The sequence below is a fragment of the Heterocephalus glaber genome, unplaced genomic scaffold (assembly GCF_053883595.1).
Source record: "Heterocephalus glaber isolate CG9 unplaced genomic scaffold, H.glaber_assembly_v1.0 deba00000347, whole genome shotgun sequence".
NCBI lineage: Eukaryota > Metazoa > Chordata > Mammalia > Rodentia > Bathyergidae > Heterocephalus > Heterocephalus glaber.
In genome coordinates this window covers 40094856-40120057 of record NW_028258143.1, presented here as the reverse complement: position 1 = coordinate 40120057, position 25202 = coordinate 40094856, and the positions used below count along the sequence as shown (strand labels likewise).

The 25202-nt window shown below is 37.7% G+C and overlaps 1 protein-coding gene across 2 annotated transcripts in view; it reads left to right on the top strand.

Moving 5' to 3' along the window:
* Pla2r1 (phospholipase A2 receptor 1) overlaps positions 1-25202 on the top strand; it is a 148530-nt gene that overhangs the window by 84370 nt on the left and 38958 nt on the right. For both annotated transcript variants that reach the window (XM_087199244.1, XM_087199245.1), the window contains one exon: positions 22491-22693. In XM_087199244.1, the coding sequence (XP_087055370.1) occupies positions 22491-22693 (203 nt within the window). The remainder of the gene's footprint in view (positions 1-22490; positions 22694-25202) is intronic.

The following is a 25202-nucleotide window of genomic DNA, read 5'->3' as shown; positions in this document are numbered from 1 at the left end:
TTGCCTAGAATTGCTTTTGCTATTCTGGGCCTCTTCTTGTTCCAAATGACTTTTTGGATTATTTTCTAAAGGTCCATGAAGTATGCTGCTGGGATTTCAATTGGGATTGCATTGAATCTATATAGCAGTTTTGGAAGTATGGCCATTTTTACTATATTGATCCTTCCTACCCAGGAGCAGGGGATGTCTGTCCATATTCTGATATCATCTTCAATCTCTCTTTTCAGAGTGCTATAGTTTTCAGAGAAGAGGTCTTTGATGTCTTTTGTTAGGTTGATTCCTAGGTATTTCTGTTTTTTGGATGTTATTGTGAAAGGAATTGTTTGCTCTATTTCTCTCTCAGTGAGTCTGTTGTTTGTGTAGAGGAAAGCTATTGATTTTTGTGTGTTGACCTTGTATCCCGCTACTCTACTGAATTGGGTTATTAAGTCTAGAAGTCTTTTGGTGGTATTCTTGGGGTCTTCTATATAGAGTATCATGTCATCTGCAAATAATGACAATTTGACTTCCTCATTTCCTATCTTTATTCCTTTTATTTCTTTCTCTTGTCTAATTGCCATGGCTAATGTTTCCAAAACTATACTGAACAAGAGTGGCGATAGTGGACATCCTTGTCTTGTTCCTGATTTTAGTGTGAAGGATTTCAGTTTTTGACCATTTAGTATGATATTGGCTGTTGGTTTTTCATACATGACTTCTATCAGTTTGAGGTAGAGACCATCTATTCCAATTTTTTGTAGGGTTTTTATCATGAATGCATGTTGGATTTTGTCAAATGCTTTTTCTGCATCTATTGAGATGTTCATATGGTTTTTGTCCTTGGCTCTGTTGATATAGTGTATTACATTGATTGATTTGCGTATGTTGAACCATCCCTGTATCCCTAGGATAAATCCCACTTGATCAGGGTGTATGATCTTCTTGATGATCTTCTGCATTCTATTTGCCAGTATCTTATTAAGGATTTTTGCATCTATGTTCATTAGGGAGATTGGTCTGTGGTTCTCTTTTGGGGTTGGGTCTTTCCCTGGTTTTGGAATTAAAGTAACACTTGCTTCCAGGAAAGAATTTGGAAGCCTTGCTTCCCTTTCAATTTCCTTGATGAGTTTAAACAGCAATGGTGATAGTTCTTCTTTAAAGGTCTTGTAGAATCCATCAAGACCTGGGCTTTTCTTTGTTGGTAAATTTTTTATTACATTTTCAATTTCACTCTTTGTTATTGGGGTGTTTAGAATTTCTATATCATCTTCATTTAACTTTGGCAATTCGTATGTATCTAGGAATCTGTCCATTTCTCCTGTGTTTTCCATTTTATTAGAGTACAGGTTCTCAAAGTAGGTATTGATGATCCTCTGGATTTCTGCTGGATCTGTTATGGCTTCACCTTTTTCATTCTGAATTGCATGGATTTGAGCCTTTTCTTTCCTTTTTTTGATAAGGTTTGCTAAAGGTTTATCAATTTTATTTATTCTTTCAAAAAACCAGCTCTTTGATTCATTGATTTTTTTGTATCTTTCTCTTAGTCTCCATTGCATTGATTTCCACTCTGATCTTTATAATTTCCTTTCTTGAATGAGCTTTGGGTATGTTACACTCTTCTTCTTCTAGGAGCTTGAGGTTCTGCCTTAGGTTATTTAACTGAGTTCTCTGTGTTGTCCTAATATGGGCATTCACTGCTATGAATTTCTCGCATAGAACTGCTTTCATTGTGTCCCACAAATTCCTGTATGTTGTACTGGCATTATCATTTACTTGTAGAAACTGTCTAATTTCTTCTTTAATTTCCTCTGTGACCCATTGGTTGTTCAGGAGAGTGTTATTCAATTTCCCTGAGTTTGTGGGAGTTTTGCGGTTTCTTATGTTATTGATCTCCAATTTTATTGCACTATGGTCTGATAATATACAGGTGATAACTTCAATTCTTTTACATTTACTTAGATTTGCCCTATGAGCTAGCATGTGATCTGTTTTGGAGAATGACTCGTGTGCAGCTGAAAAAATGTGTATTCTGATTTTGTGGGGTGGAACACTCTATAAATATCTCTTAAGTCCATTTGTTCAATAGCTTGGTTCAGTTCTAGAATTTCATTGTTAATTTTTTTTCCTAGATGATCTGTCTATTTGTGATAGAGGGGTGTTGAGGTCCCCCACTACACTTGTGTTAGTGCTTATTTGGTTTTTCATGTCCATTAATATTTGTTTTGTATAGGGGGCATTTGTATTTGGTGATAAATATTTAGGATTGTCATCTCTTCCTCTTGGATTGTTCCCTTCACAAGGATGTAGTGACCATCATTGTCTCTCTTAATTAGTTTTGGTTGGAAATCTACTTTATCTGCAAATAAGATTACTACCCCTGCTTTTTTCTGGGATTCTGTCATGTGGAGAACTGTTTTCCATCCTTTTACTTTTAGTCTATGAATTTCCTTTTGAGTTAGGTGTGTTTCTCGTATATAGCATATCGCTGGGTTTTGCTTTTTAATCCATTCTGTCAGTCTGTTTCTTTTGATTGGTGAATTGAGGCCATTAACATTGATAGTTATAATTGAGAGATATTGACTCATTCTTGCCATGATGTTTTATTGTTGTTGGCTCTTTTCTTATTTTTCTTATTTTTCCCCCTTTCCCTTTAGTGCCTTACCTTGTGTGATGTCTTCTCTCTGTTGGCCCTCATGGAGTTGTGACCTTCATTGTCTTTTTCTAGGATACTGCATAAAATTTTTGGAGTGCTGGTTTGGTGCTCATGAAATTTTTCAGGTGTTCTTTGTCATGAAAGTATCTAATTTCCCCATCGATTTTAAAAGATAATTTTGCAGGATACAACAGTCTAGGTTGGAAGTTAATTTCTTTTAGGGCTTGAAATACTTCACTCTAGGCTCTCCTTGATTTGAGCGTTTGTGTTGAGAAATCTGCCGTGATTCTGATGGGCTTTCCTTTCTATGTGATTTGTTTCTTTTCTCTAACTGCCTGTAGAATTTTGTTCTTCTGTTGGGTTTCTGGGATCTTGACTATTATATGCCTAGGTGTAGATTTTTTTTTTTATTGTGGCTGGGTGGAGTTCTATATGCCTCACTTATCTGTGTGTCCAATTCTCCACCTCTGTCTGGGAAGTTTTCTACTATTACTTCTGTGAACAGATTTTTTATGTCAATTGTACTTTCTCCTGTTTATTCATGGACTCCTATCAGTCTTATGTTATTCTTCTTTCCATCACCTAGCAGCTGTTGGATTGATTTCTCATGGTCCCTTACTATCTTTAAGAAATCTCTGTTTTCTTGGTCCTTAACTGTGATCCTGTCTTCTATATCTGATATTCTGTCTTCAGATTCTCTTAGTCTGCTCTGCATGCTTTCTTTGGAGTTTTTAATCTCCTGAATATCTGTTTTAATCTGTTTCATGGTTTCCATTTCTTTCTTATGCTGGGCATTCATGGCTTCCAGCATGTTTCTGATCTCATCTATTTTCTTGTCTGTTTCTGCTCTAGAGCCTCTAATCATGTCTTTCACTCTGCTCACCATCTCTGTAGTTATCTGGGAGATTATTTCTGCTTTGAATTTTTCTAGAGCCTCGTGTATCTGCTTTGTTACTTCCTGTGCTATCAGTTCAGGGTGTCCAGGTGATTGATTATCTGACTTTTCCACCTCATTTCCCCCAGAATTTCCTTTTTGTGGTGTGGAAGCCTGCGTTTGTGCCTTGCTTAAATGGCTTCTCATTTTTGTTTTTGGTACTGTCCTTGGTTTAATTCCTGGGTTGACATTTTAAAATTGCTTAATGCAGGTATCTTTGTTGCTTGTGTTTAAAACCCTTGTGGAATGATTACTTTTCAGAGGTGTCTTCCAGATATGGCTTGTGTTTAGGTTTTGAGGCTCTAATGACTCTGAGGCTATTTTATTTTCCCTATACCAGGAAGGAAATCTGATTAGATCAATCACAACATGTTAGGACAAATTTTACAATCAGCAATACCATAGCATCAAGCACAGCTTAGAAAATGACAATTTGTGGTAGTTATTAATCTATCACATTTAACTATGTGAAGTATAATCCCCTGTGCCTCTGTAGTGAGGGACCAGGTAGCAGAAGAGCTGTAAGGCGGTGGGGGGGAGAGAGATGGAATTGGGCCTGGCAGGCGCCAGTGCACCTAAGTGAAGCACCAGATGAAGGCAGGGCTCCATGCTGCTCCTGGGACCTCACCATGCTGTGGACAGGAACCGGAACACAGCCAAGGGGCCTCAGGCTGCTTGGCCGACCCCCGGAGTGGTTCTGATATGTTGTATTGTCATTGTCATTTAATTGAAGAAACTCTCTGACTCCTTCTTTAATTTCCTCTGTGACCCACTGGTTATTCAAAAGTGTGTTGTTCAGTTTCCATGTGTTTAGGAAATTCTTGCAGTTTCTTTTGCTATTGATCTCCAATTTCATCATACTATGGTCAGATAATATAAGGGGATAACTTCAATTCCTTTGCACTTACTTAAACATGTTGTATGAGCAAGTATGTGATCTATTTTGGAGAATGACCCATGTGCAGTTGAAAAGAATGTGTATTCTGGTTTTGTGAGGTGGAACACTCTGTACACATCTGTTAAGTTCATTTGTTCCAGAGTTTGATTGAGTTCTAGTATTTCATTGCTTCTTTTTTTTTGTCTAGTTGATCTATCTATATGTGGCAGTGAGGTCCCCTATTACTATTGTATTAGTGCATATATAATTTTTAATTTCTGTTAGTATTCATTTTATATAGTTGGGAGCACTAGTGTTTGGTGCATATATATTTATGATTGTCATCTCTTCCTGTTGGATTATTCCCTTTACAAGGATGTAGTGTCTTTCTTTGTCTCTCTTAATCCATGTTGGTTTGAAATCCACTTGATCTGAAAAGAGGATAGCTACTCCTGCTTTTTTGTGTGTGTTCCTGTCACATGGAGTATTGTTTTCCACCCTTTCATTTTCAATCTATGAGCTTCTTTTTTTATTAAGTGTGTCTCTTGTATGCAGCATATTGTTGGATGTTGCTTCTTGACCCATTCTGCCAATCTATTTCTTTTGATTGGTGAATTGAGACCATTAACGTTGATGGTTATAACTGATATATATTGACTTATCCTTGTTATGACTTTCTTTTTGTTGAATTCTCCTCCTTTACATTTAACTTCTTGTCGTGCCCTATGGATTCATTCTACTGTGCTTTCTGGGGTTGTGATCCTCATTGTCTGTTCCTAGGATATTGTCTGAAATTTTTTGGAGTGATGTTTTGGTATTCATGAAGTTCCTAAGGAGCTCTTTGTCATGAAAGTAGCTTATTTATCCTTCCATTTTGAAAGACAATGTTGCAGGGTACATCAATCTGGGTTGGAGGCTGTTTTCCTTTAGGGCTTGGAATATGTCACTCCAAGCTCTTCTTGCCTTGAGCGTTTGTGTTGAGAAGTCTGCTGTGATTTTGATGGGCTTTCCTTTGTATGTGATTTGTTTCTTTCACTGCTTGTAGAATTTTGTTCTTCTGTTGGGTTTCTGGAATCCTAACTATTATATGCCTATGTGTAGATGTTTTTTGATCAAGGCTAGTTGGAGACTTGTATGCCTCACTTATCTGTATGTCAAGTTCTTTTCCCCTGATTAGGAAGTTTTCTGCCATCACTTCTGTGAACAGCTTTTTTATGTCATCTCTCTCCTGTTTCTTCATTGACTCCAATCAGTCTTGTAATTCTTCTTTGCATCGTCTAGCAGCTGCTGGATTGATTTCTTGTGGTCCATTATAATTTTGAAACAATTTTTCTTTTCCTGGTCACTAATTGCAATCTTATCTTCTATATCTGAAATTCTGTCCTCACATTGGCTCATTCTGCTGTGTAGACTTTCAATAGAGTTTTTAATCTCCTGGAAATCTGTTTGTATCTGTTTTATGGATTCCATTTGTTTTCTATGTTGGGATTCCATCATGTTCCTCAGCTTCTCTATTTTTTTATCTGGGTCCTGTCTAGATTTATTAATCATGTCTTGCACTATCACACAATCTCTGCTGTTATCTGAGAAATTATTTCTGATTTCATTTTTTGGATCCTCTTTTGTTGCCAGTTCAGGGAGTCCAGGTTGTTGAGTATCAGACTGTTCTATGTTATTTCCCTTTGGGGGTTGCTGTAGGTGATCTGGAAGTCTGGTTGAGACCTGTTTACGTGTCTTCTCATTTCGACGTGGGGGGTGAATCACCTCCTCTGCACTGGGAGCAGTGGAACAGTGGCCTGGAAGCCCCTTCCTCTGGGCTGGGCATGGTGGAACCAGTACCCAGAAGCTCCTACCTCTGGGCTGGGAGCGGTGAAATGGTGGCCCGTAAGCCCCTTCCTCTGAGATGGGCATGGTGGAGCCTGATGCTGAATCTTGATTGACATGCTTTTTTAAAACAAGAACTAGGGGTTTTCCACTGAGAAATCTGAACCTTGGTCTCAGAATCCCAACCACAAGCCTAAGTTTCAGTTAGCACATTTTTGCAGTTTGAAACAAAATTTCATGTTAATGTGTTGTTCATAATCCATGATTTATGGCACATTTTAAAACACACCTTCCCTCAACTGTAGCTCACAACTGACTGCACTGAGCAAGTTGAAATTTGTGTTTCTAAGGGTGATGTTTTGCTTCTTGTATTGAAGATCTCTGCCTTTCCACTGGTACATGGCAGTAGCATCCACTGTATTTTATAAACCATGCTATCATGTTCAGCCTACTAGGATTCCTCACTCATACATTCTTAGGTATGGGACCTACTCTGTACCACCAATGTTAGCAATCTGAAAAGTCACAGGCCTAAAAGAGGGTTGGAATGTTTCTATACCCTTAGATGTCCTCAACATTTATGAGCCAGAGTTACAGAGATTCCTTAGACCTTCTGGAGTTAAAAGAAAGAGGCAGGGGGGCATTTACATTCTCTCTGTTTAATGTGTGATTTAAATACTTGTACTTTTTGAAGACTTCCAATTCTGGGTCTGGCATGTAAGAAGCTTAGAAGTTCCAGCATCATTCTAACAATTAAGAAGCTGAACAAACTGAAAAATCAACGACTCTTCTTAGGTCCATCAGAGAAATGAAGTCACAGAGAAAATTATTGCCCCCAAAATTGGAGAGACAGCCTGAAGGATACAAAGAATCACAAGTTTTTGGAGCAGCAAATCACAAGCAAAAACCCCACAGGATCCAGGGCTAGGATGGGAAAACTTGAACTGTAATTGACAGAACTGCTGGACAACTCTGAAAGTTAAAACTCTAGGAGGACCTGGTTATGAGCAGCATACTTTTGTGAATTCTATCTTCAGGGGCTCTACCAGGTGATCACAGTATCAGAAAAAGTTCTTCATGCTTCCAGCAGAGGGAGCAAAAAAGAAACCCTTTCGGAATTCACCAGTTTGTTTGTTACTGGGGATCAAACCCAGGGCCTTCACATTGAGCTACACCCCCAACCCTTTTTTTATTTTGAGACAGGGTCTAAGTTGTCCACGGTGGGCTTGAACTTGCAATCCTGCCTCGACCTCCAGAGGGCTAGGATTACAGGTGCATACCACCACATCTGGCTAGCATTCTTCTCCTAACAAAGGTTCACTTCAGGAGAAACTGTTTCACTACAGCCTGACCTGTTGGAGTTTATTCAAAGCCTAACCTATTTGAGGGAAGGAAAATAACCAGCTCCAGCCTTCTCCAGCCACTCTATCCTAATGAAGGGAGGAAATACAACTGAGAAGCACTTGCTAGTGAAGGCCGCTGCCCAGAGGCACAGGCTCATTACAAGACTGAGACCTGATCATAGTTAGAAACCTCCTCCTTCCTACCTCTTCCCACCATATTATGAGATGCTTAGTTCCTTCAGTTCCTTACTCCAAGTACATCACATCCTTTCAACAAAAAATACTACAAAGCTTACGAAAAGGCAAAAAAACAAGGTTTGAAGAGACAGACAAGCATTGGATCCAATCAGATAGCCAGAATGTTGGAATTATCAGATAAGCAATTTTTAAAAATTATGATTGATATGCTAACGACTTTAACGGAAAAAAGTAGATAACATGTAAGAACAGATGGGTAATGTAAGCAGAAAAGAAATGCTAGAGAAAAAAAAGAAATGTTAGAGATTAAAAAACACTATAACAGAACAGACAAGGCTGCCATGGGCTTATTAGTAGCCTAGACATGGCTAGAGAAAGAATCTCTGTGTTTGAGGATATGACAATTAAAAACTTTTAAAATGAAAAGCAAAGAGAAAAAAAGGACTGAAAGAGCAAGAATATCCAAGGACTGTGGTAGAACATATAAATACTTGTGATGGGAATATCAGTACAAGCGAGAAAGGAGAAACCCAAACACTACTTGAAGCAATAACTAAGAATTAAATCAATGTTAAATCCGAAACTGCCAATCCAGAAAGCCCCAAGTATACCAAACAGAATAAATGCCTCCCAAAACTACACCTAGGCATGTCATATTCAAATTTCAGAAAATAAAAGGTGAAGATGAAAATATCTTGAAGGAAAAACACCTTGCCTATAGAAGAGCAAAGATAAGAATCACATATTAATTCTCCTCAGAAACTATACAAACAATGCCATGTATGGTGGTACACACCTGTAATCCCACCTGTAATCAGCCTCCCCGAGGCTGAGGCAGAAGGATTATAAGTTTGAGTCCTGGGAAACTTAGCAAGATCCTGTCTCAAAATAAAAATAAAAACAAAAATAAAAAGGGCTGGCAATGAGCTCAGTGCAAAACCCTTAGTTCCATTCAGAGAGGGAGAGAGAGAGAGAGAGAGAGAGAGAGGGAGAGAACACCTAGGTAAGCAAGAAGAGAATAATGTGAAATACTTAAAGTGTTAAAAGAAAAAAAACACCAACCTAGAATTCAAACATCATTAAATTATCCTTTAAAAGTGAAGGAGAAATAAAGATTTTATCACACAAACAAAAATTGAGGGAATTTGTTGCCAGTAGATGTGCCTTGCAAGACATATTAAATGAAGTTCTTCAGAGAGAAGGAAAGTAATAAAGAAACACAGATGTACATAAAGGAAGAGCATTAAAGAATAAGTAAAGGTAAAATAAAAGCTTGTATTTTTTTTTGGTACCAGGGATTGAACTCAGGACCTTGCGCTTGCAAGCCAGGCACCAGAACCACTGAGCTAAATCCCCAGCCCCCAGCTTGTATTTTTCTTATTCTTATTTCATTCAACAGATAACAAGATGTTCAAAATAACAGCAATAATGTACTCAAATATATTTTATATATTAAATATAAAGGTAATTTATGAATAATGATAATATATGAATATTTTAATAATATTATTTATATATTAGCTTCTGTATAATGAAATGAATGATAGAGATAAGAGGGACTTTAGATGGTTGTGATGTGTCAGTTTAGGAGTTTATCAACTGTAACAAATGTACCCTCGCAGTATATGCCATCTAAGGCAAAGGAGGTCACATACAAGGTCAAAAAGTGACAATATGATAACTTTCTACTTTCCACTTAATTTTACATATTTTAAATTTGCAGTAAGGATTTTAGTTTTTCAATAAAAATGTAGATTCATGCAAAATGGGGTTAAGACCAATTAGATACTTTTGTGTGCACAAAACATACGTTAAAAAGTTTGCTTAGAATTGGTGACTTCCCACAGCTCTAAATGAGATGTATCACAGTTCACTTAATAGAACAATCTTCTTGTTCTACAAATCTATGAATATTATTAAATTGAAGAGAACCATAAAGTTCTATACTGCAAAAACTATAAATAAATAAAAGCTCAGGTACTGTTTCTATATACTTTGGAATTTTGTTAGGAATGTCTATACTTGTCAAAATAAATTAATACATTTTGAGTAGAAAAAATTTTGCGTTTCCAATCTTAACTTCCTTAGGGCATATTTAGATGTCTAAAATCTGGAATTGAAGCAGAGCTCCTTGTCATTCATAAGTTTCTACTGTAATTTATTTGAGTGGCACTACTATTTTTCTCTTTTCCCTGAAGCAAAAATAATACCATGATGCTCAGTTTGGCTGCTCATGCTGATTGACACTGAGTAAATTGTCTCTGAATAAGATGAAAATGTAAATCTTTTTTGAAGAAAATAGCAATATAAAAGCCCCTGTGTTTCCCTTTTTCTTTTAAATTGCAGCTTGTAGAAACACCACCCTAAATCACATTTTCTTACCTGCCTGTCACAAAAGAATCCATTAGCTTGTGCCCCATGTCAGAATCTTAATCCAGCACAAACTAACCTTATGAATTGACCACTGAACAGGAAGCCTGCAGCTTTTTATAAACTTGGCCAAGACTCTACCCTTGAGTCATACCAGTGAACTATGCAATCTGTGGGGGAACCGTAGATCTCCCATCTTTTTCAACTTTGTATTATGCTTATCAAAGAGTATAATAAGCCACCATGTATCCATCACCACACCTCAGCAATGATCAATTCACATTCAGTCTTGTTTCATCTGTTACCCCTCCACTCCCCGTATTTTCTATAGCAAATCCAGTTATCTGTTTCATCCACAAATATTTCAGTATTATTTCCAAAAAGACTTCTTTTTTAAAAACATGAGACTACAATTAACACACCTGAGAGTAATTAACTATAAATCTATAACATTGTAAATCTTCCATTAATGCTCAAATTTCCTAGTGACCTTTACATACTTTAAATGTTGTATGTGTATTTCACAGTTTGTTTGACTCAAGATCTAAATAAACTTCACTCATTGCAATTGATTAATAGGTTTCCTAAAGTCTATTTAATATCTAGGTTTCCTAACCCTCATCTTTTCTTTTTCTTAAAATGTATTTTTTGGTGCAAATGGATTGTTTGTCTTACAAATTTTCCTAAATTTTATGCTTGTCGATTGTATCCCTCATGATACTGTTAAATGTATTGCTCTATTTTTATTTTCCATAAAATCAACACTTTTACTCTTAAAAAGTTAGAATCAGAAACCTGATCAAAATCGAGTTTTATTTGTCAGATCATTTATTTATCTTTTTAGACAGATTTTTTTTTTTTTTTTTTTTTTTTGCTGTACCAGGGATTGAACTCAGGACCTTGCACCTGCAAGGCAGGCGCAACACCACTGAGCTAAATCCCTGGCCCAGACAGACCATTTCTTAGTTTTAATGTTCTGTCTGGAAGCATATAATGTTTAATTTTCTTTTTGTGTTATTAACAGTTCTTGAAGACAAATGCATAGATCAAACAGTTTTGTTTTGTTTTGTTTTTGTTTGGTTTTTGATAGTGCTGGGGGTTGAACTCAAGGCCCTGCACATGCTAAGTAAGTGCTCTTCCAGTGAGCTATATCTGAACCCTCACTAGGAAGAGTTTCTAAATTTACAGCTGGAATATTTCTATAAAGAAGTAATTGCCTCTGATCAATATCTCGGTTACTTTGCATATGATTTTTCATGAATAGTCAGTATACATATTTAGTACTTTCTCTTTGCTAGTTTTGAAAATGATTGTGTCTTTGTTAGCATGCTCCAACAGTGATCAATTAGAGGGTTAGAATTTTTTTAGCATTACTATGAGGTAAGCATTTTAAACATTTGATGTATTTTAATTTAAGTAATTATCCTTTTCATTGCTCAAATTGCCCTGTCATCCTGAAAGGACTCTCCTTAAGGACTATCTCCTAAGTCTTTGTGATGTAACACCAGTAGCCTTTGATAGAATTCTTGCTATCTGGTACGACAAGATATAAATTTCTGCTCTAGACCTTGAGTCATCTATTTCATCGAGGAACAATGGTATTGAGGGGAAATGGTATTATTTCTATACACATTCTGGATATGGGTGCTCATTGTGGGTTCCTATTTCTTGGCCATTTTAGTGGACAGACCTAGAAAGTGTGTGTGTGTGTGTGTGTGTGTGTGTGTGTGTGTGTGTGTGATGAAACACTTTTAAAGTTCAAACTGATACTTTCAATTCAAATTCAGGACCAAAGTTTTTACTTTGTATTTTATCTGTACTTCCTTTCTTTCCGACCAAAATTCTCTGTTCTCAAGATACCAAGAAATTTTACTTTTATTTAAAACACACACACGCAACAACAACAACAACAAAGGGACTCTGTGGTCTTTGGTATTTTGAGAGAAGTAAAACATTCAGGTGAAACAGGAAAAATGATTTTGATACAAAATAACCAATGCCACTGATTAAAGGGAAAGATGATAAGTTGCTTTCTCATCCAAAGAGAAGCTAATATCTGTATGTAGAAAATTTGTTCTTAGATTAAAAGACTCAATGTAAGTGGAGGCTGATCTATGGGAAAGAAAATAGGTGTGTTTGTACTTGTTAAGACATTACAAAAGCTTTTCTGAGTTGTGTGAGAGCTTCATACAAGTCTGAATAGAGAAAAAGAAATCACTTGAGATCACTATTTTACAGCCACCATAGGCTCTGAGGCAAAGGTCTGTTCCTAGGTCTAGAGGCTGAATTTAGAGGCATGTTTCACTCATAGGTCATCTCAAGGACACGGTTTCTCCTGTTGCTCCAAATCAATGGAAATCATCCAAGGACAAGGAAAACTGGATCCCAGTGGAGCAAGTCAGGCTTGTTTTCTTGAAAGTACCCTACACACAGTGAAGACTAAAACGCCAGCGCATGACTAGACAGAACAATTGCTCTTAAGGCTTATCAGAGTTCTGAAAGGAACCACCATATAATGAGGACAAACTCAGCAGTGTTTCTAAGCATTTTTTGAACATTTTCATATCTTTTTATAATCATATAAGCAATCAATATACGAAGTTTAAAAAAGGCTAGGAGATCTCCAAGGAAATCCTGGGACCACACAAAGAAAAGAAATTCTATCAGGAGAATGAGAGAGTACTCCATGGAGAAAGAGAGACATAATTTAAGAAGAATTCATTCATTCATTCAACTGCCCTTTATTAAATGTCCACACACTCTGTACCTTGATACTGTCTCACAATAAACTAAAAAGAAAAAATCTGTTTTAAAATCTTGGATCAAACCTTCACAAAGTAGGTGAATGGCAAGTTACTAAACCTCCATGCTTCCATTTTTCTATCTTCAAAATGCAAGTATTCACACCTTGTCTCAAGAAGCCTTTGAAGTTAGATAGGAGAAAGGCTGTATAAAATGCCTGGTAAGGTACCTGTATATATGCAGTATGCTATGAAAGCTCCCTGCCCAAAGAGCCTCACTTCTCTCTGAAGGAGAGGAAGGTGGGGAGTGTAGAGGACTTGAGAGGTGAGAATGAGAGGGCTCTTGAAGGTAATGGGAAAATAACTGAAGAGATTCAAGCAAATTAATTGTCTAGAGCCAGTGGTGGCAAACCTATGGCGTGCATGCCACAGTGGGCTATTTGTTATCATTGAAAGCTCTAAAAGATTCATCATCACTGGTCTAAAGGCACTGCAGCCCAGCATAGTTCCCTCCTTCCCTGAGGCCACAAATCAGTTTTGGTTGGTTTATATCTAGATGTTTGACTCAGTAGGTGCTTTCCCAGCTCAGTTCATTTTCTACAATTAAATAATTTCGTCAAATGGAAGAGACTAGAAGACTGAATTAGAATTTCTTAATTTCATTAAGTTTTCTCATTCATGTTTGAGGGAGAATAAAAGAGAATAGGTGGGAAGGCAGTTAAGGAGACTTGATTGAAATGTGAGACTCACCATTGAGAAAAAGGATGATAGTCATTCTTCCTCGGTAGACAGTGAGTCGCCAAATGTAAGAATACATTTTCTGGGAGAAAAGCTGCCTCTGCTTTTTCCCACACCCCTTTCCTTATATTTGGCTTTGCAAGCATCCCCATGAATTGGCTTATAAATTTGGTTTATATCTCCCTTAGCCCTGCCTTCTTTATTACACCACTTTACTGCTTCTTTGGGGCTGAGACTCTAAAATTTGGGTCAAATGTTCCATTAAGTTAACCATTTTAGAATACCAATAACACTCTTGCAGCACTTTTCATCTTCTGGTGGTTCACAAACATCTCCTTCTTCACTAATGAAGATGAGTTGCATATTTAGAGAAACTAAAACCAAAGCTATTTAATCATTGTCTGATATGGGGAAGTAAGACAAAATGCAAGACCAACAAAAAAGTATATTACATTTTAAACTTGCTGATTCAAACTTTTTAAAACATTCTTTCAACACACAGGCAGAACTCATGGCACAAAATCCCAGTTTTTGTAATGAAAAAAGCCATAAGATGAGCAGCAAAATCTTAGGGTGATTTTAGCTCTTCCTATCTTATGGAGTGCTTTTGAATACATTGTTTCATTTGATTTTCATAAAAACTCATGACAAGAAAATTATTGTCCATATATTATAAATAACCCTTATTGTGAGTAATTAACCAGTTCCAGTTTCAAGTTACAAAGTATTTGTGCTGGGACTTAATTTGGAGCTTACATTCTTTCTTTCTAGAAGATTTCCTGCCTAAACTGTGCCATAAATGTCTCATAGGAAAAACAAAGGAATCAAGCAGGGGTGCACATTTTCCTTCCTCTTTTAACTAGAATAGTTCCACAAGAATATTACATCTGAGGATTCCATGTAGCTCGCCATAGTTCAATTTCATTGCACTGAGCATGCAGCATCTCCTCTATTGCTCATGAGCCGTGTAGATTGTGAGCTGCATTCCAAAATTACATTCAACAAGCTTGCAAAGCTTTGGTCATGGCAGAGGCGGCTGCACCCTATAATCTCTCTACCTTGCTTCCCCCATGAACCCTCCATCTTTAGTACTAATTAGCTATTCCCGGCCAGTGGAGATATCTGATAGTCCTGTATACGCCAACTCCATCTCTCTCAACTTCTCTTTGCTCTATATGAACCATGTTTAGTGTGCCTCCTCTTTTACAACTGTCCATTTTCACCTCCATATGTCACTTTGATACCTCAACACATGTGAACACAGGACTGTAACTTCCTGTGAATAGCGACTATCTTGTTACCATGATGTCCAGTCACTAACACTTGCAGCATATCCAGGATTACTGAAGTCATAAGCACCCATTCTTTAGCTTTTTTTTTTTTGAATTAAATTCTTTTATTGGTACATTGTAGGTATACAACAAAATTACATTTCTCATTGGGAATTGTACCTTTATATAATGCATCTTGGTTCTTATTTTTTCCCCATTCCTAGCCCTCCCTTCACCCCCTCCACCCTTCCCTATTTACAAAGACTTTATTTCCATTTTTTCCATTTCTCATCATTTTTCCTTTCCCTTCTTTCCTTTCCCCTGCCCCTCCCACTACCCCTACCCCTTTGGTCCTTTTCTTCCTATTTTACATTAGCGATTATTCATTCTAATCATTGGTACATTTTAGGTATACAATATAATGACATTCATCATTGGAAATTTGCACCTTCACATAGTCTCTCTTGGTTCTTATTTTTCACCCTTGCCCAGCCCTCCCTTCAACCCCTCTAGTCCTCCCTATTTACAAAGATTTTGTTCCTATTTTTCCATTTTCTCATATTAATCCCATTCCCTTCTATCCTTTCACCTAACCCTCCAACTTCCTTCCCCTTGGCCCCTTTTCTTCCTATTTCACATTACCTATTATACATTTAGCCCTTATTTACACTTTCAATTTCTCACACCAGAGAAACTATTCAGTATTTATACATGTGTTCTATTTATTTCACTCAAGAGTATTGCCTCGATGTGCATCCACTTAGCTATAAATGTTTCTAATTTCTCATTTTTTATGGCTGAGTAGTACTCCATTTTATAAAAAACCACATTTTCTTTATCCAGTCCTCAGTTGATGGGCATTTGGGCTGTTTCCAAGTTTTAGCTATTACAAACTGCGCTGCTATGAACATGGGTGCACATATATCACTGTGGTATGATTCTTTTAATTCTTTGGGGAAAATACCCAGCAGTGGAATAGCAGGGTCAAATGGGACTTCCAGGCCTAGTTCTTTGAGGTATCTCCATACTGATTTCCACAGTGCTTGCACCAGTCTACACTCCCACCAGCAGTGGAGCAGGGTTCCTCTTTCCCCACAGCCCTGCCAGCATTTGTTATTGGTGGATTTCATGAGAGCAGCCATTCTTTCTGGAGTGAAGTGGAATCTCAGAGCTGTTTTCATTTGCATCTCTCAAATGATCAGTGATGTTGAACATTTTTTCATGTATTTATTTGCTATTTCTACTTCTTTGTCTGGGAAATATCTGTTCATTTCAGATGCTCATTTTTGGATTAGGTCTTTAAATTTGGGAGGTCTGATCTTTTTAAGTTCTTTGTAGATTCGAGATAGTAGACCTTTGTCTGAGGAAGAGCAGGTGAAGACTTTTTCCCACATTGTGGGTTGTCTCTTCACACTGCTGGTGGTTTCTCTTGCTGTGCAGAAGCTTTTTAATAAGAAGAGATCCCACTTATTGATTGTTTGTGCTAGCTCATGGGCAACTGAGGTTTTGTTCATAAAATCTTTTCCTACACCAATGTCTTCAAGGGTTCTACCTAACCTCTGTTCCAACTGGTTCAGAGTTTCTATTTTAATATTTAGATCTTTAATCCATTTTGATTTTAGTTTAGTGCATGGTGAGAGATATAGGTCTAGTTTTAATCTTTGGCAAGTTGAAGCCTAATTTTTCCAGCACCATGTATTAAAGAGGCTATCTTTCCTCCAGTGAGGGTGTTTGGCTCCTTTGTCAAAGATGAGATGGCTGAGTGTGTCTGGCATTGTTTCTGCATCTTTTAATCTGTTCCACTGGTCCTCAGGTCTGTTTCTTTGCCAGTACCATGCTGTTTTTATCACAGTAGCTTTGTAGTAGAGTTGCAGGTTGGGGATTGTGATACCCCCTGCCATGTCTCTGTTACCTAGAATTGCTTTTGCTATTCTGGGTCTCTTCTTGCTCCAAATGAATTTTTGGATTGTTTTCTCGAGGTCTATGAAGTATGCTGCTGGGATCTCAATTGGAATTGCATTAAATCTATATAGCAGTTTTGCAAGTATGGCCATTTTCACTATATTAATCCTTCCTACCCAGGAGCAGGGGATGTCTGTCCATTTTCTGATATCATCTTCAATCTCTCTTTTCAGAGTGCCATAGTTTTCAGAGAAGAGGTCTTTGATTTCTTTCATTAGGATGATTCCTAGGTATTTCAGTTTTTTGATGCTATTGTGAAAGGAATTATTTGTCCTATTTCTGTCTCAGTGAGTCTGTCATTGGTGTAGAGGAAAGCTATTGATTTTTGTGTGTTGACCTTGTAACCAGCTACTTGACTGAATTTGGTTATTAAGTCTAGAAGACTTTTGGTGGAGTTCTTGGGGTCTTCTATATAGAGTATCATGTCATCTGCAAATAATGACAATTTGACTTCTTCATTACCTATCTTTATTCCTTTTATTTCTTTCTCTTGTCTAATTGCCGTGGCTAATGTTTCCAGAACTATATTGAACAAGAGTGGTGATAGTGGACATCCTTGTCTTGTTCCTGATTTTAGTGTGAAGGATTTCAGTTTTTGACCATTTATTATGGTATTGGCTGTTGGTTTTTCATAGATGGTTTCTATCAGTTTGAGGTAGAGACCATCTATTCCAATTTTTTGTAGGGTTTTTATCATAAATGCATGTTGGATTTTGTCAAATGCTTTTTCTGGGTCTATGGAGATAAGCATATGGTTTTTGTCCTTGGCTCTATTGATATAGTGTATTACATTGATTGATTTTCGTATATTGAACCATCCCTGCATCCCTGGGATGAATCCCACTTGATTAGGGTGTATGATCTTCTTGATGATCTTCTGCATTCTGTTTGCCAGTATCTTATTAAGGATTTTTGCATCTATGTTCATTAGTGAGATTGACCTATAGTTCTCTTTTTCAGTTGGGTCTTTCTCTGCTTTGGGGATCAAGGTGATGTTTGCTTCCAGGAATGAATTTGGGAGTATTGCTCCCCTTTCAATTTCACTGAAGAGTTTAAACAGTAGTGGCAGCAGTTCCTCTCTAAATGTCTTGTAGAATTCAGCAGTGAAGCCATCAGGGCCCGGGATTTGGGGCTTTTCTTAGTTGATAAGTTTTTAATTACATTTTCAATTTCATTGGTTGATATTGGGTTGTTCAGAATTTTTAGGTCTTCTTCATTCAACTTTGGCAATTCATATGTATCTAGGAATCTGTCCATTTCTTCTGTGTTATCCATCTTATTGGCGTATAGGTTCTGGAAGTAGGTATTGATGATCCTCTGGATTTCTGCTGAGTCTGTTGTAATTTCACCCTTTGCATTCCTGATTGCATGGATTTGGGCCTTTTCTTTCCTTTTTCTGACAAGGTTGGCTAAGGTTTTGTCAATTTTGTTTATTCTTTCAAAGAACCAACTCTTGGCTTCATTGATTTTTTGTATCATTCTCTTAGTCTCCATTGCATTGATTGCTCCTCTGATCTTTATAATTTCCTCCCTTGTAAGAGCTTTGGGGTTGTCCTGTTCCTCTTTTTCTAGAAGCTTGAGGTTCAGCATCAGGTTGTTTAATTGGGCTCGTTCTGTTTTCCTAATATGCGTATTCACTGCTATGAATTTCCCTTGAGAGACTGATTTCATTGTGTCCCATAGATTCCGATATGTTGTATTGTCATTGTCATTTAATTGAAGGAACTGTCTGATTTCTTCTTTAATTTCCTCTGTGACCTATTGGTTATTCAGAAGTGTGTTGTTCAATTTCCATGTGTTTATGAAATTTTTTGAGTTTCTTTTGCTATGGATCTCCAATTTCATTGCACTATGGTCTGATAATTTACAGAGGATAACTTCAATTCCTTTGGACTTACTTAAATATGTTATATGTGTGAGTATGTGGTCTATTTTGGAGAATGACCCATGTGCAGCTGAGAAGAATGTGTATTCTGCTTTTGTGGGGTGGAAGACTCTGTAAACATCTCTTAAGTTCATTTGTTCAAGAGTTCGATTGAGTTCTAGTATTTCATTACTTATTTTTTGTCTAGTTGATCTATCTATTTGTGACAGTGGGGTGTTGAGGTCCCTCACTATAATTGTATTAGTGCATATATGACTTTTCATGTCTGTTAGTATTTGTTTTATGTAGTTGGGTGCACTAGTGTTTGGTGCATAGATAGTTATGATTGTCATCTCTTCCTCTTGGATTCTTCCCTTTACAAGGATGTAGTGTCTTTCTTCATCTCTCTTAATCAGTGTTGGTTTGAAATCTACTTGATCTGCAAAGAGGATAGCTACTCCTGCTTTTTTTCGGGTTCCTGTTGCATGCAGTATTGTTTTCCACCCTTTCACTTTCAGTCTATGAGTTTCCTTTTGAATGAAGTGTGTTTCTTGTGTGCAGCATATTGTTGGATTTTGCTTCTTGACCCATTCTGCCAGTCTATTTCTTTTGATTGGTGAATTGAGACCATTAACATTAATGGTTATAACTGAAACATATTGACTTGTCATTGCCATGACTTTTTCTTTTTGTTGGGTTCTCCCCCTTTACATTTAATTCCTTGTCATGCCAGATGGGTTCATTCTGCTTTGCTTCCTGGGGTTGTGATCCTCAATGTCTGTTCCTACGATATTGTGTAAAATTCTTTGGAGTGCTGGTTTGGTATTCACGAAGTTCCTAAGGTGCTCTTTGTCATGAAAGTATCTTATTTCTCCATCCTTTTTGAAAGATAATTTTGCAAGGTACATCAATCTGGGTTGGAGGCTGTTTTCTTTTAGGGCTTGGAATGTGTCACTCCAAGCTCTTCTTGCCTTGATGGTTTGTGTTGAGAAATCTGTTGTGATTCTGATGGACTTTCCTTTGTATGTGATTTGTTTCTTTTCTCTGACTGCTTGGAGAATTTTGTTCTTCTGTTGTGTTTCTGGAATCTTAACAATTATATGCCTATGTGTAGATTTTTTTTGATCAAGGCTATTTGGAGTCCTATATGCCTCACTTATCTGTATGTCAAGCTCTTTTCCCCTGCTTGGGAAGTTTTCTGTCATTATTTCTGGGAAGAGATTTTTTTTATGTCATCTGCACTCTCTCCTGTTTCTTCATTGAGCCCAATCAGTCTTATGTTATTCTTTTTTGCATCATCTAGCAGCTGCTGAATTGATTTCTCATGTTCTCTTATAATTTTGAAGCAATTTTTCTTTTCCTGGTCACTAATTACAATCTTATCTTCTATATCTGAAATTCTGTCTTCACTTTGGCTCATTCTGCTGTGGAGACTTTCAATGGAGTTTTTCATGTCCTGGAAATCTATTTGCATCTGTTTTATGGATTCCATTTGTTTCCTATGTTGGGATTCCATCATGTTCCTGAGCTCCTTTCTAGATTTCTTAATCATGTCTTGCACTAGGGGCACAATTTCTCCTGTTATCTGAGAAATTATTTCTGATTTCATTTTTTCCAGATCCCCTTTTGTTGCCAGTTCAGTGGGTCCAGGTGGTTGAGTATCAGAGTGTTCCATCTCATTTCCCTTTGAGGTTGCTGTAGGTGATCTGGAAGTCTGGTTTTGAGACTTATTTATGTGTTTTCTCATTTCGACTGGGGCGGGGGGCTGTTAGCGCCTGCAGGGATTACCTCCTCTGAGCTGGGTGAGGTGGGACAGGGGCTGGGAGCAGCGGTAGGGATGGTGACCCAAAAGCCCTTTCCTGTGGGCTGGGAGCAGCCGGAGGGATAGTGGCTGGGAAACCCCTTCTTCTGGACCAGGAGCAGTGGAACAATGGCTCAGAAGCCCCTACCTCTGGGCCAGCAACAGTGGGACTCAGTACCTTGGTCTGGTGGTCTGATGTCCTCTGCATCTTTGTAGTGTGGAATCAGGTGGCTGCCTGTCTGCAGCGGGGTGATTTGGTGTCTTCCACATGACTCAGGACCTCGGTAGGGCATGCACAGACCTGCCTGTCTACACTGGGCTGATTCGGCATGTGTTCTGCGCGACTGGGGACCTCGGTAGGGTGTGGGCAGACCTGTCTGTCTGCAGCAGGGTGATTCGGCGTCTCCATTCTTTAGCTTTTTAATCTTTTTTTTCTCACACCAAGCTCTGTGCCAGTCCTCCAGGAGAGGTTCTTTGCAAGTCTTCCTCTGTCTTCTTTCTTCTCTCTTGCATTCTTCATTTTCCCTCTCTTTAATCTTTCTGTGAGCATAATACAACCAAAACATGGTTGAAAAAGATCAGGCTAGTTAATTGATTTTTTTTTTAAGTTGAAACTATTACTTCTAAAGAGAAATTAAGACAGATAAATATTTAATACCAAGTGACTGCATTTTTAAAAGTATCTCTAGGTCCAGAATCATCACAAGACTTCAAATGCTTCCTTCATTATCATTTGTTTTTTATAAACCCACCTTGAAAACTTTATTCTCTGACAAAATTCAAATCAGACGTCACTTCCAACAGATCCCTCACTGATATCTCCAGGCAAGCACCATCACCCCTTGTGAGCTTGGAACACACCTTTACTGTACACTTCACAATTATGTTTACTGTGATTGATTGTTTATGCACCTGTGTTTCACACTAAACTGAGAGTTTTTTGTTTTGTTTTGTCCTTTCTCTGTAGCGGGTTATAAACAGCCTACTCAGGCATGTTGTAGATGAATACTTTTCTGTGGTGGTCAAAAGTAAATTTAATGTATTGAATGCTCACCCAGATTCAAGAAAAACAAGCTCATTTTTATTCAATTTTATTCTATTTTTAGAATAGAACTGTTTTCCACTACTTTTTTACTGAAATTTGAAGGGCTCTTTTTAGCTGTCTTATGAGCTATATAGATTTTTCTGACGAAATTAAGACTCTTAGCTGAATTTATAAATTGTTTCTGTGAGAAAATGTTTCTTGTTCCATAATGTTCATCAATCACAAAAAAGTGAAGTTTTGTTCATAACTACAGAGCATATTATTTTTCCTAATATTTCACACAAACTAAGGTGGGGGTGCACTATATTTTACTTACTAATTCAGGAGCCATTTGCTTCCTTTTCCCTGATGACTGCCCTTGTTCCTGTCCCCAGAACTTTTTCCCATTTCAAGAATTTATCTCATTCTCCCATGATTTATAGCTCAACATTTGGTTCTGAGTTGTGTACCATGTGTCCATGAACCCATTATATGTAAGTATTTTTCTCTGTTGAATCTAGTTCTCAGAGGATAAGCTCCATGCTCCTTTCATTGTTGATTTTTCACAATGAGATTTCAAAGCACAGCACTAAGCTATGAAGGATATTTCAGTTTCACCTAGGAACTGCTCCTAGTTTCCCATCTGTTGTCATCTGAGCTAAAATGTAGACAAAGTCCAAATTTCAGGCTTCACAGACTCTTTTCTCTTGTTTCCATCTTCTATTCTTTTCTCCAGAGATGAAGAGAAATGAGATAACCATGCCAATAAAATATCCTTTTTAATCTTTTTTGTTCTTGTCTGGATGCCTCATTATGAGATGTCAATTATTTAACACTCTGAACAGAGCTGTCTTCAGATTGACAAATGTTTTAGTCATCTGGCATTAAAAAGGCTTATTTTCTGTTTTTAGGCTATAGCGGTGGCTGTGTTGCCATGCGAGGAAGTAGTCCACTTGGTCGCTGGGAAGTGAAGGACTGTAAACACTTTAAGGCAATGTCCTTGTGCAAGCAGTCGGTTGAAAACCGGGAGAAAACAGAGCATGAAGAAAGATGGCCCTTTCAACCCTGCTATTTGGACTGGGAGTCAAAGCCTGGTCTGGCCAGTTGTTTCAAGGTGACACTGCGATTACTTAGGCATTCTCAACAGTACCAACATTATTTCAGTCTGATCCATGTATCAAAACTTCCTTTATTCCAGCACCTTTTTTCCAAAACAATTCCTGGCACACAGCAGGTAGTTAATCACTTTTGCTTCCTGTCTCTGTCCTTTCACTTATACAGTATTCAAATAATTTTAAGGGAAATCTGGCCCATCCCTGGTGACATTGAAGTTCTCCTCATGAAGACTGTTATCTGTTAACAGAAATACCATGTGCCACTATTAACTCTAAGAAGAGCTCCATGCACTGGTTATCAGTCTGGGGGAGAACTCTGAATTCCTCCTGACCGGTTTCCAGTAAGGCTCTTAGCTCTGGCAGGTTTTGCATAAACTCAGCTTCCAGGGAGATCCAGTGAGACAGAACACTCACACAAATCAGGAAAAGTGGCTTTATTATTCACAGATGGGCTTCAAGAAGCATAGGATCTATGGTGGGCTGAGCCCCCAAGACTCAGGAAAGCTACTCAGGAAAGCTCTCATCTGTACATGCCCCACTTTGCACCACAGTGCAGGGGCTCTGAAAGCACTCCTCTCTGGTGTTTACACCTCAGGCACCGCTGGAATCACTGGACTAAAGCATTGCAGGATGTCTTATTCCTGACGGAATAGAACTAGTTAGTTCCTCCTTACCTCAGGATGTTGCACTTTTGGTAATTCTGTCCCACAATTGCAGTCAAGAGGAAGAGGGGCTGGATCAGCCAAGATCATTGAGAGGCCTATCTTATAATTGTGAGGCCCCAGTCAATGTTGTTCTTATTGCCAAGCATATACCAAATAAAGGAGGCCAACATTCACTGGGTATTAATATTGTTTGTAAACCCATGAATAAAGTACTTATGGAATAATATAATTCTGCTACTGAGGATAGCTTTTGTAACTTGACACCTAACAATCAAACAAATTAATACATTCAGTTAATGTGTGTGTTTATATATGTGCATATGAGAGAGAGAGAGAGAGAGAGAGAGAGAGAGAGAGAGAGAATGTTTCTTATTTGAAATGCTTGAAGCCAGAAGTGCTTTGGATTTCAGATTTTGGAATATAATGAGAAAGCTTGGAGATGGAACTTAAGTCTGAACACAAAACTCATTTGTATTTCATATATACCTTATCTATATAGACTGAAGATAATTTTATATACTATTTTAGTAATTTTGTACATAAGACAAAGTTTTATACATTGAACCATCAGAAAACAAAGGCATCACTATCACAAAAGGTTTTTAATTTTTAGAGCATCTCAGATTTTGGATTTTCAGATTAAGAATGCTCAGCACACACACACACACACACACACACACACACACACAGCATATGTATGTGTCCATATACATATAGAAAATATTTTTGTAGAAATGTGTATTTGCAAATCAAGTTTAGATCTTAGATTTAAATCAGTTCCTACGATCTTCTTATCAGGAATACATTTTTTAAATACTGTTTTTATGTTTGGTTTATTCTACAAATAGAGATTTCCTAAATCCAGGGTGAATGTTCTTCTCTAGTAGCTGGGCATATGCAGAGCAGGATGAAAATACTCTAACTTCACATATATTACAGCTCATAGATGACATGAAACAACTGTGCATGCACTCCATTTAAATGTGCACATATAAAATCCTACATTAAACTCATAGGCTCAGAAGTTACCTTATAGAGTAGTAAGTTAAACCTTAGAAATGAGTAAACTGAGGCCACAGAGATGAAATGATTTACCCAAGATCACAATTATTTATTGGAAGAGTTGGAATAAATCCTTAGTCTTGAGCCTCCTGGCCCAGTGTTTTTTCTACCATACATCATTCTGATGTGTCAGCAAATGCATGGTGTATTTGATGTGCATGGTGGTAGGATTTATGAATTTAGAGTGATTGGGGAAGAGGTTCTCAGAGGAGGCAAGTTTTGACATATAATTTAAAAGATGGAAAGGCTATGCTGTGTTCTACAGGACCTGGAAAGCTATTCATTCTGGTCTCAGCAAATCAGAGCTCAGTGAAAGCTGGCCACAGGGTGTTCCTACCTGGCTTAAGAGGTTCAGGTTTAATGGGGGCAGTAAAAATGAAGAGGGTCAGGATCAGGAGCTCTAGGTCTTCAGTCCCTCACCCAACTTTTAAATAAAGCCAGAAGTAGACCTACCATTTGACCCTTTCGTGAAACTGCTGAGAAGCAGCAGAAAACTGAGACACAGCTGAACCATACTGCGCCTGCCACTTCAGCTAAAACCCAAAGACCTACCCTAAGCCCCAAGTCCCATTTCTCATTACTTGCCATGGGTCAGGCTGATTCATGATCATTCACCTAGTTCTAATATACCAGAAAGCAATTTACTGGGATAGAAATTCATGGATTCTGGAAGCAAGGAATCTTGGGTCTAGTCCCAGCTCTCCCAGTTTGTCGCTGTGTGGCCTGAAATCCTTAACCTCTCTTAGTCTGACTTTCTTCATCTCTTGACAGTTATTGAGAG